Genomic DNA, 12,054 nt, shown 5'->3' on the forward strand with positions numbered 1-12,054 from the left:
CAAGCTCCCAAAGTGAGAGTGTGATGATGGCTGTATTGCAGAATGGCTGGATGAAGCTGCTAACATGTCAGACAGAGTTTTCACACCATCAGCCTCCTTTATTTTTCCCTCATATCTTCATACTCCGCCATCATTCATTCTGACAGTGAAATCATTAAACCTGTGATATCCAATTCCTTTTATTTTGACAGCATCTCTCTCACTCTCTGTCTCCCACTGTGCTCTGGAGAGCATCTCTTATTAAGATGGCTTCAGCGTTTCATCTCGTTTCAAAGTCTGACCTGAATCTGTATACACGCTCAGAACCATGCCGGCACATTTTTGTCGTCTTGTATCAAGCCTCTTTAGACATCACAGTTTTAACTGTACGACGCTGGATTGCGGCGGTTAAGACACAGTATTTTGAGAAATGTGAATAAATAAGTGGAGCATTGTTTATTTATAGGCAAACAGTCTATGTGTTGTTGAAGTGCAGCGGGGGGGGGGGGGGTTTGGCAGTTGTGCTACATTTGTTTTAATGGTTTCTGTAATATTGATTGTGCTGCTTGTTAGACAGAAGCTTAAAGGACCATTCCACAGTTTGTGCATGTTCTCCGCTCCTTAACTACACACGGACTGAGATTTTAAACGAGTCCCATAGAAAATGAATTTGAAGCAGACTTCTCTTTATGCTATTTCTGTCATTGGAGACAAATCCAAGACGAGACATGAGTCATTAAAAACAAGTGCAACGCTAGTTCAAGACTCTTTTTAAGTCTCAAATCATTTCATACTCGTCTGAGTCAAGATAAAAGTCATTCCAGGCAAGTTCTTCAATTCAAGTCAAAGTGAAGTCTTAGATAATTCCATCGTATCAAGTCTCAAGTCAGGTCTCACGACATTTGGGGTCAGAATCGAGTTCCAAATGGTAAATGGTCTGTTTTTATATGGAGCTTTTCAAGTTTAAATATAAGACAGCGTTTCTAATCGCAGCGCTTTTTCTAACCCATCGTCCGCACACTGTCGGCACTGGTGAACATATATTTAAACGTATCTAACATGAATTCCTTTCAAGGACGATAATTTTATGAGAAAGTATTGCAGCTATGTGAAAGTTTCTGTTTTTACTGTTTCAGGATTTAAAAAAAGAAACTAGCAGAAACGCCTGAGGGAGTCAAGTCCTCTCTTTGTGTGAGTCTGAATCGAGTCCAAGTTTTAAGTCTACAAATCTATTTCCTTGAGTTTTATAATCCATGGATAATATAAAGTTTCATTTTTCTGAGAGTAAAAGTTAAACTGGGATCCAAATGCCTGAAAACACGTTCACATAATGTAAATTTGTGATATAATCAATTACACAACTTGAGCAAGTTTCATGAGTTTGCAACTGACTTTAAATATATGCAGAAATAAATGGAAACATCCAAATCTGGTCTGATCCTTTAACATTCAAAACATCCACATTAGAGGAAAGTCTCTCTCCCATGACTCTTATCCTCAGCATCATGTTGTTCTCCTCTGCAGAGCCAAGGATGAGTCCAGGCGACGGAGCTGGTTCAGAAACCCAAGGTTGGGAAGAATGTTTCTGTGCCTGCGAACAACCTTCACGGCCTCAACCAGGGTGAGTCTCTCTCTGATCATGAGGAAGGCCAACGTAAGAGTGGCAGAGCGGCTGATTCCTCGAGCACAGTGGACGAGCACCTTACCTGCACAGACAAGAGACACGTCAAATATCGTATCAAATATCAATAGCAAATATTTCATTGTCACATATATATCTTATCTTATAATATCTATAGTTTCTGTATCAGTATCTCATGTAGCTGAACTGTGATATGACTTAAATCGATTTCCACCAAACCTATTGAAAAGATGTTTTTTTACTGTCTTTAACCTTTTTTGTTTTTAACAAGGTCTGAGCTGCTACTTGACCTGTGAGTGTCGAGTATTGATGGATATTTTGAGCCATCATTTCTCAGATTTATTTAAGATTACAATCAGATTTTGTGGCTTGATGATGGATGTTGTTCGGTCATATTACAGAATGTTGTTACCTCTGCCAAGGAGGATTTCACCCCCCCGTCCGTTTGTTTGTTGGTTTATTCGTTTGTTTGAAAGCAAAGATTACACAAATAAACAAATTAACGGATTACTACAAAACTTGCTGGAAGGATGTGGGTCAGGGGAAATCCCATTACATTTTGCAGCTGATCCGGATCAGAGGGCAAATCCAGGATTTTTCTAGGGTGGATTTTATTGGGGACGTTTTCATCATTCTCCCAGGAAATCATTTACGGATCTTGATGAAAAAGATCAGGCACATTAAGGAAACTGATATGTAGGAGTGTGTGAAATTTGGTGCAGCCTGGTTGAATTTAAGGGACTGTTTGATGCTCTCTCCTTTGTGCTAGTGTTTCCATTGCTCTCCATGGCTCCTACCTCCCTGCCTCAGAGCGCCGTGAATGAAATCAGACGCCTCCGTGAAGAATGGGTACAAGTCGAAATCTTTACAGTCTGCTGCTTCTACTCCATGATACAGTATGCCGGTGCCTTTGTAGAAACATGGCCCCGTGTCAATGTGCTGGGGGCCGTCTGCAGCGTTCACTACGTGTGTTATTCCCACATCCGCTAACAGGCTCTTATCCTGAGCCGTAGCCCTGTGAAACAACACAAAGCAGATACAGGAAACAGGGATTTTCTTGCCTGAGAGCAGCTCTGTGAGCATATGCCTGCAAATGCATCACCCGTGACTCAAATGTACAGGTTTTATATTTGTCTCATGCAAGTTTGGCCAAGTAGAGGCCCTGTTAGCAGCGACACTTTCACAATCGGATCACCATATTGCAAGCAGGGGCCCCTGAAGTGAGAATGTCACTCACGCGTCTCCGATGTAGAGGTTGGGCCAAACCTCGTTGACAGCTCCAGTGGGGCGTCTGTTCGTCAGCAGAAGCTCGAGCAGATCGCAGGTGGGTGGTGTCTGATACTCGGGCTCCTCCTCTGCGCTCATGGCCTTCACTCTGGGTGCGTCATAACATAATCATCGCAAATTACCCTCAGCTCCACATTTCATCTCAACACATTCTGTAACTTTTCCCCAAATACTCAATGTTCTTGGACGGAAACATTGGGAGAAGTTGTCGCGGCCGTCCTGCTCCTGCTGCTGTTCCTTCCCGTTTGGCATTTGGAAAGGAATCCGCGAGTAAACACGAGGCCCCCCCCGCCGCCGCAGCTCGCCCTGTTTTCCATGTGAACTGGATATCAGTGTTGCTTGGTGGCTGAGCCCCACTGGAATGAGACAGCTGACGATGCCAGAGTCTGGGCCGCAGCAATGTGGACTATTTATTCCTCAGATGACTGTGACAGAAGCCAGGCAGCTTGTGTTGTGACAACTTTAACTGTGGAACCACAGCCGTGCGCACAGTTGTAGCAGCGCGAGTGGTTCAAAAACATGGGGGGACAGTTTGTGTCAGGCCTCCACACTGAGTCAGTTCAGACCACATCCACTTCTACTTAGCACAGGGAATTTAAAAGTTATTCTATCTGTTCAGTTCAAACATCTGAAGAAACTGAACCTACAATTAAGAAACACACTCAGTGTAGTGTGACCAGTGAGGAGAGAGTTCATTTACACTGGACTAAACTGGGGGAGGTTGTTTAATCTATTTAAACTATTAAACTAATTCAACTCAAGGTCCATTGTTTGGAATTATAGACACTAATGATTTCTTTTTATTTCTGTGTAGTTTACCAGTCCCCTGTAGAGTTTTCTCATAAATCCACAAACATTTACATTCAGTATTTCTGTGTATAATTCACAAATGTGTTAATGTACTCCTGCAGTCTGCTTCCTTCCTTGTTGGCGTATTACAACACCTCTTTGCTCCTCGCTGCCACCAACAGTGTCGGCGGAGGTGGTGTGAAACCAGTGGGTCCCATGTGCTTGCACCAGCCTGTGCGTCCTCGTGCACATGCACAGTGCCAACGCGGGGATCTCCATCACTGTCAACGATCCAATGCATTGAAGACACGTACGCAGCAGCTGCTAATGCGTTATGATTCACAGCTATCACGATGCAGTGCGATTTAATGCAATGTGATTCAACACATAGACTGTTATAAAGACGGATGACAGCTTCCCAGAAGTGAAGCCAAAACATTTTGATCCCCCCTGGTGGCTGGCTGCAGTATAGGTGATAAGCCCCACCTCCTCCATGTGAGTGGATGGGACATGGGACAAATTAAGAAGTTAAAGTACACATTAAATACATTTTCTCTCAGAGATGCTTTCGGTCATTTCAGGTCCATCTTATCACACTGATGTATGTTCAAGTGTTAATTCTTCTGGTTTGTTTTATTTATTTATTTAACATCATGAGACTGACTTGTAATTGGCTGAACATGTGTATGGACGGGATCGACTTCGCTCCACAATTGCAGACTTGGTTCCAAATGACATCACAAATGTCTTTGTGACACTAAAAAGATGAAGTCAGAGGCTTATCTTGATGTATAGGGTATTTAAAAACTTCAAACTGACAGGAGGCAACATGGTGATCCACTGTCAAGGTCTGATTTGATCTCAAGTTCGCCTGTTTCCGTTCCCGCTCCTCGAGGATCCTTGGTAGTGCAGTTGTTTGTCCAGCTCTCTCAGCTGCTCCAGGAAGCCGGCGTTGGGCGAGATGTTTCTGTTGGCGCTGACGGCTTTGATCGCGTCCACCAGCGTCATGTTCTCGTGGATCACCAGATACGCCAGGACCAAGGTGGACGAGCGGCTGAGGCCCATCGCGCAGTGGACAAACACTTTACCTACAAATCAGAGGAAACGGAAAAAACCTGACGTCACTTCCTGCAGATGCCTTCCCCTCCCCTCCACCCTGTGTGTATAATCACGCAACGACTGGATTATTGTGGTGTACTTTATTCTAACAGTCTAATTTGTCACCCCTCCGTGGATTAATAAAAACGTGCACATCGCAGAGAGCAGTACTTCTAACTCCCGACTAAAAGTTTTTCAACAATGTTGCAACCAATGTTTCTACACACGGTAATCCCTGGTTCCTTATCGGGCCAGAGGATTAGGGCGCAGAGGAGCGCGTAATTGAACTGTCTCGGCGTCTGTGTATTTCTTCCGGGGATTACTGTAGGCCCCGCCACACACTGGAGCCCTCGATCAGCCAGCATGTGAAGGAGGAGGCCACATCTTATTACTGTCATGTCAGATACCGACTTCACTTTGCATAACAGGCCGGGCAGACACAGGCCACAAACATAATTGTGTAATTTCCATGTCCAATAAAAGTGTTGCTTACAAATTACCAGGGCAATCCATTTAAAACCAATTTTCCTGGCCAAGGTCTGAGCTTATGAGAAGATTACCGTGGGGGGAAGATATTAGCTTGATATTATGTTTAGTGTTTGATTTGCATTTTAATGACTAATACAACTGGGGGCTGCTGTAATGGGAATTGACTGACAAATGTTTCTGTGCCTCGAAAAAATGTCTCCCTCGAGTTAATGTGTGAAAATGATGAGAAACACCTTGAGCGCAGTGAGAGCTCCTCACCTGTGGGCGAGCTCAGAGCGTTCTTGATGAAATTGGCGGCTGAGTAAAAGAAGGGGCTCAGGTTAAAGGACGCCATGTCAAAAGCTTCCACTCCATGATAAGTGATGCTGGTGTGTCTGTAGAAGCTCGGCCCCGTGTTCACGTTGAACTTCCCGTCGGCAGCATTGAGCACGTGGGTGATGTGGTGAGCTTGGAGTGTCCTCTTGTCTTTGGCTGCGTACCTACACAGAAATATTATCTGTCAGTGCAGTGAGTTAGTTATCTCTACGAACACAGTTCATGTTAAACAACATATACGGGACCATTGTGATTCTGATTGACTATACAGTTACTGATAGTTTATTAATAATTAATAAGCCATCCAAGCATAAATTAGAACAATGGGATTCACATTCAAAACCTTTTGGTTTGTGCAACAGAACGTCATTGGTATTGTCTTTTAAAGTATATTTTTAAAGGCTCAGTTCACCCAAATAACAACTAAGAACAACAATTAAAAAGGAATAATTCATTAATTGGACCAATTTCACTCACAAAAATAGTACATTTGTATAAAAAACGGCACTAACGTAAAAGGAGTTGCTTTCTAAATGTCTTCTGCCAAGGTTGTGTTTTTACCTGTGTTAGTTAATTGGTTAGTTGATGTAAAAATATTAACACATATATTCATTGTGTTGAGATTTATGAGTTTACCAATGATTAATCTTGGTCTGATGAGGTGAAAACATCTATTTTAGACTTATTGTTAAATGTCACTGTTCCTGTTTCCATTCTGACTCACATGTCTCCGATATAGATCCTGGGCTGAACCTCATCCAGATGGTTGCAGCTCCCTTTCTTTGTCCACATCAGCCTCTGGAGCTCTGAAGCCGGGGGGGTCTCATATCTGCCTCCCGCCCCCTCAGGGCTCACTGGGCAGCCGAGGCCTCTGGGCATGTCTGGATACTCCACTTCCTCTTTTACAACCTGTCACACAGAAGTACCACACGTCTATATTCTCACACAACTAAATTTGACTTATTAAATTTAGACCACGCCGAGTGCTAGAGGTCATCAAAAGGTTCAGAACGGTTGGGGTTATCTTTACTTTGCTGGTTTATTGTTGAAGACAGCCAACTGCTGACTTCTAATGGGGTTTATTGAAGTGAGCACATCATCATATAGTAATCAATACAATGAATACAATGTGGGACTATAGTGAGGATTGACAAATAGACCACGGGATCTAAAGGTGAACGACCATTGAATATAGAATATATATTCATGCTAATAACTGTGCTCCGCAGCAGTGAGGGGCCATAGGAACACATTATAGTGGGATGACACTCATTATTTTATCTCCTCTTCAGTAGCACTTGGTAGATTTATTTATCTCCACAGATTCATGAAATTGGCATTCAAGGCTTATAAACATAAGATTTTCATTTCCTGCAGGCAAGTTTAACCTGTGCATTTACAATTTACACACTGGGCTTTGGAGAGATTTATTCTATGCATACTGTATACATTAGCATCCATTTAGGCAGCTGTGTGATTCTGCTCCAGGCCGCGCACGTACAAGTGTTGTGCGCGCATTGTTAAAGTAAAGACACCGATGGCAGTTCATCTTCTTATTTGCATGCTGCTGGTGTGCGGAGACGTAGCGTGGCACTCAGGGTTTGGCAACTTATTGTTGTGTCCACAGGGACGAGTCATTGAGACCAAATCTGTTTCAGTGACCTTTTGTTGAGCTGTGGTGGCATATGGAGGTGCACTCAAACATCATGGCGGCTTTACCCATATCTGCGTGTGCACGTGTGTGTCACTCAGAGCATGTGCAAGAAAAGCCGCGTCTGATCCAGCGTATGCTCGGCGCATATGAGTGTGTGAGTCTCCAAGGCAGAGCACAGTGTGTCTTTGCACAAGTACAACATGTGCCCGGAGAACCTGGAGGCGCTTCTTCCTCCTCATTGATCTATAAGTATAACCCTTCCCTCCCTCCCACAGTCAGGGCAGAGAACTGATTTCCCTGGTGCACATGTTTAAGTGCAGCGCTGCTTTCATAGCCTCCCCCCCTCAGGCTAACCTGTGCTTCCTGCTCTACTTCTGTGTAATTAAAGATGCTATGTATGGGAAAGTGCCCACGGTTAACGTGGAGGGCAAATAAAATGGCTTTTTACCTCCTCGAGGCCTCTTCTTGGTTGTTTTATGAATTACACTTCCCTGTTTAGCCTTTTGGATGCAGTTCGTCTGGATTTGTGAGCTAATTAATAAAAGAAGAAAGTGTATTTCCATCGGGCCATGGAGCGTCATCACAGAACATACTCATTTGTAAATGTGCTTAAGAAACATCTTTACCCTGCAAACAAAGGTACAATGAATCCATACTATGTAGAGTTTGTGTACTGTAATAAATATTTTCCAACATGGATGTCTATCTTCAACAAATTGGGATAAGATCACTTTGTTAGTAGACACTTGCCTTGGCTGGAAACGTTGCTTTTTCATGCTCTCTCTGTAGTGCTACATGTAGGTCGAACACAACTGTCTGCGTTCGACTCGGTAATCTACCCTGCAACCTTTTTTGCTATTTTAACATCTGAATCTCAGCCCAAAATAATTCTGGCATCATCTTCTGCATTCCTTAAAGGTTACCCGAGCTGCCAGCACAGGAGGGAGGAGAGGACAGCGCTTTTTTTAAACTGCAAGAGAATATAACATGAGTGCTGTTGTGCTCCACATTGAAACATGTTCAAATCAACACCTGTACGCTTTGTTTATGATTCTTTACTTTATCTGTGGAGCATTTCATGAATTGAGTGCAAACACGACACCATACACATTGTATATCAAAAAGAATTACGCAAGTGTAGAAACATTTCTTTTTATCACATAAACTTCATGAATTCATTTCTTGTATCCCAATAAAATATCCACAGAATAAACCCACATATTAAAACCACGACACAGGACAATACAAATGATTCATGTCATTCAGTTTTTTCAGAGAGTTATTTTCAAAGAGCTGGTCGTGTAAAAGCTGGTGAACAATTAAAATACCAACGTGTGCGTGTGTGTGTGTGTGTGTGATACCTTGTGTTGGCTATTGTGAGGTTGAGAGGAAATCATATACAGTAGATGCATAAATGTACGTTTGTGTGTCCGACATTCCTCATGTTTCAACACATCATTTCCTAAACTATTGAAAACCTGAACTCTCTTCGATGAACAGCAGCGATCGGCTCGACTCGCTTGACGAACACACAGAAGCGTTTTCATACTGTGAACACCGATGGGTTGGTCTTACGAATCTTGTCTGAGTCATCGACAGAGTTTACTAAAATGTGATCCTTTGTAGAACATTTTCCGTGAGACATTTGGTCCATTCTGTTGTGATACAAACTGAGGTGCTGAAGAAAAAGCATCTTACAAGCATGACACATAATTCAAGACATAAAATCTCAATATCTTTCGAACTCCTTTCTCTGTTTTCACTGTCTTTTGTTAAGACGTTGTTGTTTTCAACTTTACTGCCTCTAATAATCACTATAAAAAAGAAAGAAAGAAAAGGTTTATAGCCACGTTAGCGTGTCCATGAGGAGGTAAGGCAGGTCATGACAAACTTGACATGAGAATTGATATTTAATGGAGAGACAACCCTGAGGGTGGCGGCGCCCAACAAAGGCCACGTTGATACTGTTGTTACCTCAGACTTTAAATGACGATTCACTTCCTCCCACTGTTCAAAAATGAAGCCTAAATATTCAGGAAACAGGTGCCAGCATCTTGTGCTTTTGACGAAATCTAGAGCCAAATATAATTTGACATGTACTTTGAATTTTTAGTCTGGCCCCTGTCCCGTCCACCTACACGGAGGAGGCGGGGTTTCTAACCTATACTGCAGACAGCCACCTGGGGGGCGATCAAGAACTATTGGCTTCAATTTTGGAGAGCTGTCATGTCGTCCATCTTTATAAACCGTCTATGGTCGTCAGATTTGGTGCAACTTCTTTGTTAACACGTATTAGTGTCACGCTTCCACACATGTCAGCAATCAGCCTACTGTTTTAAATACTGCTAGCATCTGTGAATGTTAGCAAGCCTTGCTCAGAATGTTAGCATGTTAATGTGCCAACTAGCATGTTGAAGCAGCGACACGTGCAAACATTGTGTCCTGAACATTTAACACTTTAATGAGTTAACATGTGAACATTTAACATGCTAATTAAAAAAAACTGAGCGATGAGTAGATGAAATGTTATGGAGTTAATGTAATCAGCATTCCCATTCTGCCCCATTATGTTTAACAGGCTAACATGCTAACGTCATAGCATCATAACGTGTTAAGTTAATCTCAAGGCACAGCTGAGTCTGAGAGAAATTCACTTATTTGTTGAATCTAATTTTACAACAGTCAATTGGCTGTTGAAATAATTTCAGTCTTGACTGTTGAATCGCTGCAGAAACCACGCCGCCGTGTGGCCGATTCGTGTAAACGTCTCCTCCCGATCACAGGATCTGACACGATTTCTCTTTTCTCGTCAGCTGAAGATCCAGATCCAACAGCAGAGCCAGGAAGTTCCTGTTGGGGTAGATGGCTCTCTTCTGGATCAATTTCTGCAAAGCCCGTTTGAGCGGGAGTTGGCGGTGGATCATGAGGTACGCCAACACCAGCGTCGAGGAGCGGCTCATTCCCATGATGCAGTGCACCAGAACTTTCCCTGCGTAACAAGACAAGATGAAGGGTGAGGGGCATGTAAAAGGAAGGATTAGCGAGAAGTCTTACTAATATCATACATGGCTGCCCATCTCACACTGAGGCCTTTCTTTTCTCCCACCACGAGCTGAAAATAGTGCCAACAATTCGTCGCCTTTGTTCATTTAAGGTTCCTTCGCAGAAGCGGCCCGACTGTCTCTTTAATCCCAACTCGTCCCCTGCTTGATAGGTTCTCTGAAAGGTGCCACGGTCGCATTATAAACTCAAATTCTTCAAGGTAACACCCTTATTATCACTGCCGGCTGAAAATACACTTACACACCATTACAAGCTGCGATACGGTGGTGACAGGTGACATTGAAATTTGAGTGGATGGCTTTATGGGGTGCAATAAAAGATGGTGGTGTGCAGGAATTTTAAAAAACATTTTTGCAGTGAATGACCAAATCTTTACAGACACTTAGTTCAACAATCAAAACCCACTGTGCAGAAATATGTTTAGAAATCGAGTCTTACCATCAGGTGACTTCAGAGCCTTTTGAATGAAATCGGCTGCCGGCTGGAAGTAAACATCCAGATCGAAGTGTGTCGAGTCATCTGCTGGAATGCCACAATACACAAAGTCGTTGCCATAAAAGCTGTGGTTCCCTATGCTGCCTCGCTTGGAGTGAGCAGCGTTTAATACATGAGTTATACCTAACTTCAGCAAGGCAGTCTTGTTTTGGGCTACTGCCCTAGCAAGACAAAGAGACAGAAAGAGGTTCAAGACTTGTGTGAAGGCCAGGCATCACAGCACAACGATTTAATGTCACAGCGAGAGAATATCTGGCTGCTACTATACTGCATGTCAAGGGTAATGACCTTGGGGAAACTATTTAACATTTGTAAAGTTAATAATGTTTGATTCAAATTTAAAAAGAAAACGCATACTTACACATTGCCTATGTAAATGTTCGGCCAGACCTCGTCGATTTGACCGAGATGTAGTTTGCATGAGTCAAGCAGCTTCTGCAAATCCTTCACAGATAGATATTCCGTTCTCTTGACTTTCTCTGCTGACATTTTCAGTCCAAATCCCCCCCGTTGGATGGAATCCTGGTCCAAATGTTGGTTGTATTGAAGCCGTCCCCCCCCCCCCCCCCCCCCCCCCCGTCTACTCCGGCTCAGGATGATGTGTACGAGCAGGTGTTTATCTGCTGTCACTGGACGGTTACCTAATTTAGTGCTTAACCTAGCGTGTAGTGTTTTACGTGCGGAGGGCAGAACAACACACGCAGTGCAGCCCGGACTCTGCTCTTCACACCGCTGTGGGACTATAATTTAATAAGCCTCAAACAGAGATGAATCATTCCATAAAGCAGTGATAATTGGATGTAATTGTGGACAGAATGTTCAAGTGCATTGCTTACACTGGATTGTACTGTGAGTGCACCGCATGCAGTATTTATGGAAGGAGGAATACTCCAACAGCCCCATGCAACTACTTTACTGCTCTGACATTAATATCTTGTGAAAGCAAATTGAATGAAAAAGGGAGAGAAAAATTAAGCTTTGCCGTCGGCTGCACACGACATGAAACAGCACTCACACTGCTGCAAATGTCTCCTTTAACCCTCCCATTATGTTGCAGGTCAATTTCACCCATTTCAGCTTTTAAACGGAAGAAAAACATAATTAACCTCTCTGTCAAGCCATGAAATGTAATGAGTTTTCTTCATTCAGGGTCACGGATGTGTATGTAAAAATGTGGGTGTAATAATGTATTGTAAAATGTCAGCACTGTTGTGTACAAAATCAGTCAATAAAGGTCTCTGGG

General features: G+C 43.0%; 3 protein-coding genes across 6 annotated transcripts; all 3 read right to left on the reverse strand.

Moving 5' to 3' along the window:
• Positions 1-1,395: 1,395 nt before the first annotated feature.
• On the reverse strand, positions 1,396-4,225 carry LOC117753362 (dual specificity phosphatase DUPD1-like). Of its 2 annotated transcripts, none has more exons than XM_034571430.1 (4): positions 3,108-4,225; positions 2,859-3,003; positions 2,419-2,636; positions 1,396-1,685 (listed from the first exon to the last, which is right to left on the reverse strand). In XM_034571430.1, the coding sequence occupies exons 1-4, from the start codon at positions 3,223-3,225 to the stop codon at positions 1,483-1,485; spliced, it is 684 nt and encodes a 227-aa protein (XP_034427321.1). In that variant the 5' UTR covers positions 3,226-4,225; the 3' UTR covers positions 1,396-1,482. The 2 variants fall into 2 exon arrangements, with proteins under 2 accessions (XP_034427321.1, XP_034427322.1); XM_034571431.1 differs by having other exon boundaries at positions 2,859-2,996; positions 3,082-3,132.
• Positions 4,226-4,324: 99 nt separating this feature from the next.
• LOC117753365 (dual specificity phosphatase DUPD1-like) lies at positions 4,325-8,108 on the reverse strand. Its single transcript, XM_034571436.1, has 4 exons — positions 8,004-8,108; positions 6,324-6,508; positions 5,543-5,763; positions 4,325-4,785 (listed from the first exon to the last, which is right to left on the reverse strand). Exons 2-4 carry the CDS (start codon positions 6,476-6,478, stop codon positions 4,559-4,561), a joined length of 603 nt encoding a protein of 200 aa, XP_034427327.1. The 5' UTR covers positions 6,479-6,508; positions 8,004-8,108; the 3' UTR covers positions 4,325-4,558.
• Positions 8,109-9,668: 1,560 nt separating this feature from the next.
• On the reverse strand, positions 9,669-11,427 carry LOC117753366 (dual specificity protein phosphatase 13-like). 3 transcript variants are annotated; one of them, XM_034571440.1, is made up of 4 exons: positions 11,173-11,427; positions 10,935-10,972; positions 10,755-10,835; positions 9,669-10,242 (listed from the first exon to the last, which is right to left on the reverse strand). In XM_034571440.1, the coding sequence occupies exons 1-4, from the start codon at positions 11,298-11,300 to the stop codon at positions 10,031-10,033; spliced, it is 459 nt and encodes a 152-aa protein (XP_034427331.1). In that variant the 5' UTR covers positions 11,301-11,427; the 3' UTR covers positions 9,669-10,030. The 3 variants fall into 3 exon arrangements, with proteins under 3 accessions (XP_034427331.1, XP_034427330.1, XP_034427328.1); XM_034571439.1 differs by having other exon boundaries at positions 10,755-10,838; XM_034571437.1 differs by having other exon boundaries at positions 10,755-10,972.
• Between the last annotated feature and the right edge of the window lie 627 nt (positions 11,428-12,054).

Source organism: Hippoglossus hippoglossus, chromosome 19, assembly GCF_009819705.1.
Source record: "Hippoglossus hippoglossus isolate fHipHip1 chromosome 19, fHipHip1.pri, whole genome shotgun sequence".
Lineage (NCBI taxonomy): Eukaryota > Metazoa > Chordata > Actinopteri > Pleuronectiformes > Pleuronectidae > Hippoglossus > Hippoglossus hippoglossus.

Excerpts from the sequence above, each read along its gene's own strand:
- LOC117753362 (XM_034571430.1), bottom strand. The coding sequence starts at position 3,225 with ATGGAAAACAGGGCGAGCTGCGGCGGCGGGGGGGGCCTCGTGTTTACT. Across the intron at positions 3,004-3,107 it reads GACGGCCGCGACAACTTCTC|CACCCAGAGTGAAGGCCATG; the intron begins CCAATGTTTCCG and ends TATGTTATGACG. Across the intron at positions 2,637-2,858 it reads AACCTCTACATCGGAGACGC|GGCTACGGCTCAGGATAAGA; the intron begins GTGAGTGACATT and ends GTTGTTTCACAG.
- LOC117753365 (XM_034571436.1), bottom strand. The coding sequence starts at position 6,478 with ATGCCCAGAGGCCTCGGCTGCCCAGTGAGCCCTGAGGGGGCGGGAGGC. Across the intron at positions 5,764-6,323 it reads AGGATCTATATCGGAGACAT|GTACGCAGCCAAAGACAAGA; the intron begins GTGAGTCAGAAT and ends ATTTCTGTGTAG. Across the intron at positions 4,786-5,542 it reads CGCTCTGAGCTCGCCCACAG|GTAAAGTGTTTGTCCACTGC; the intron begins GTGAGGAGCTCT and ends TCTGATTTGTAG.
- LOC117753366 (XM_034571437.1), bottom strand. The coding sequence starts at position 11,300 with ATGTCAGCAGAGAAAGTCAAGAGAACGGAATATCTATCTGTGAAGGAT. Across the intron at positions 10,973-11,172 it reads AACATTTACATAGGCAATGT|GGCAGTAGCCCAAAACAAGA; the intron begins GTAAGTATGCGT and ends TTGTCTTGCTAG. Across the intron at positions 10,243-10,754 it reads GGCTCTGAAGTCACCTGATG|GGAAAGTTCTGGTGCACTGC; the intron begins GTAAGACTCGAT and ends CTTGTTACGCAG.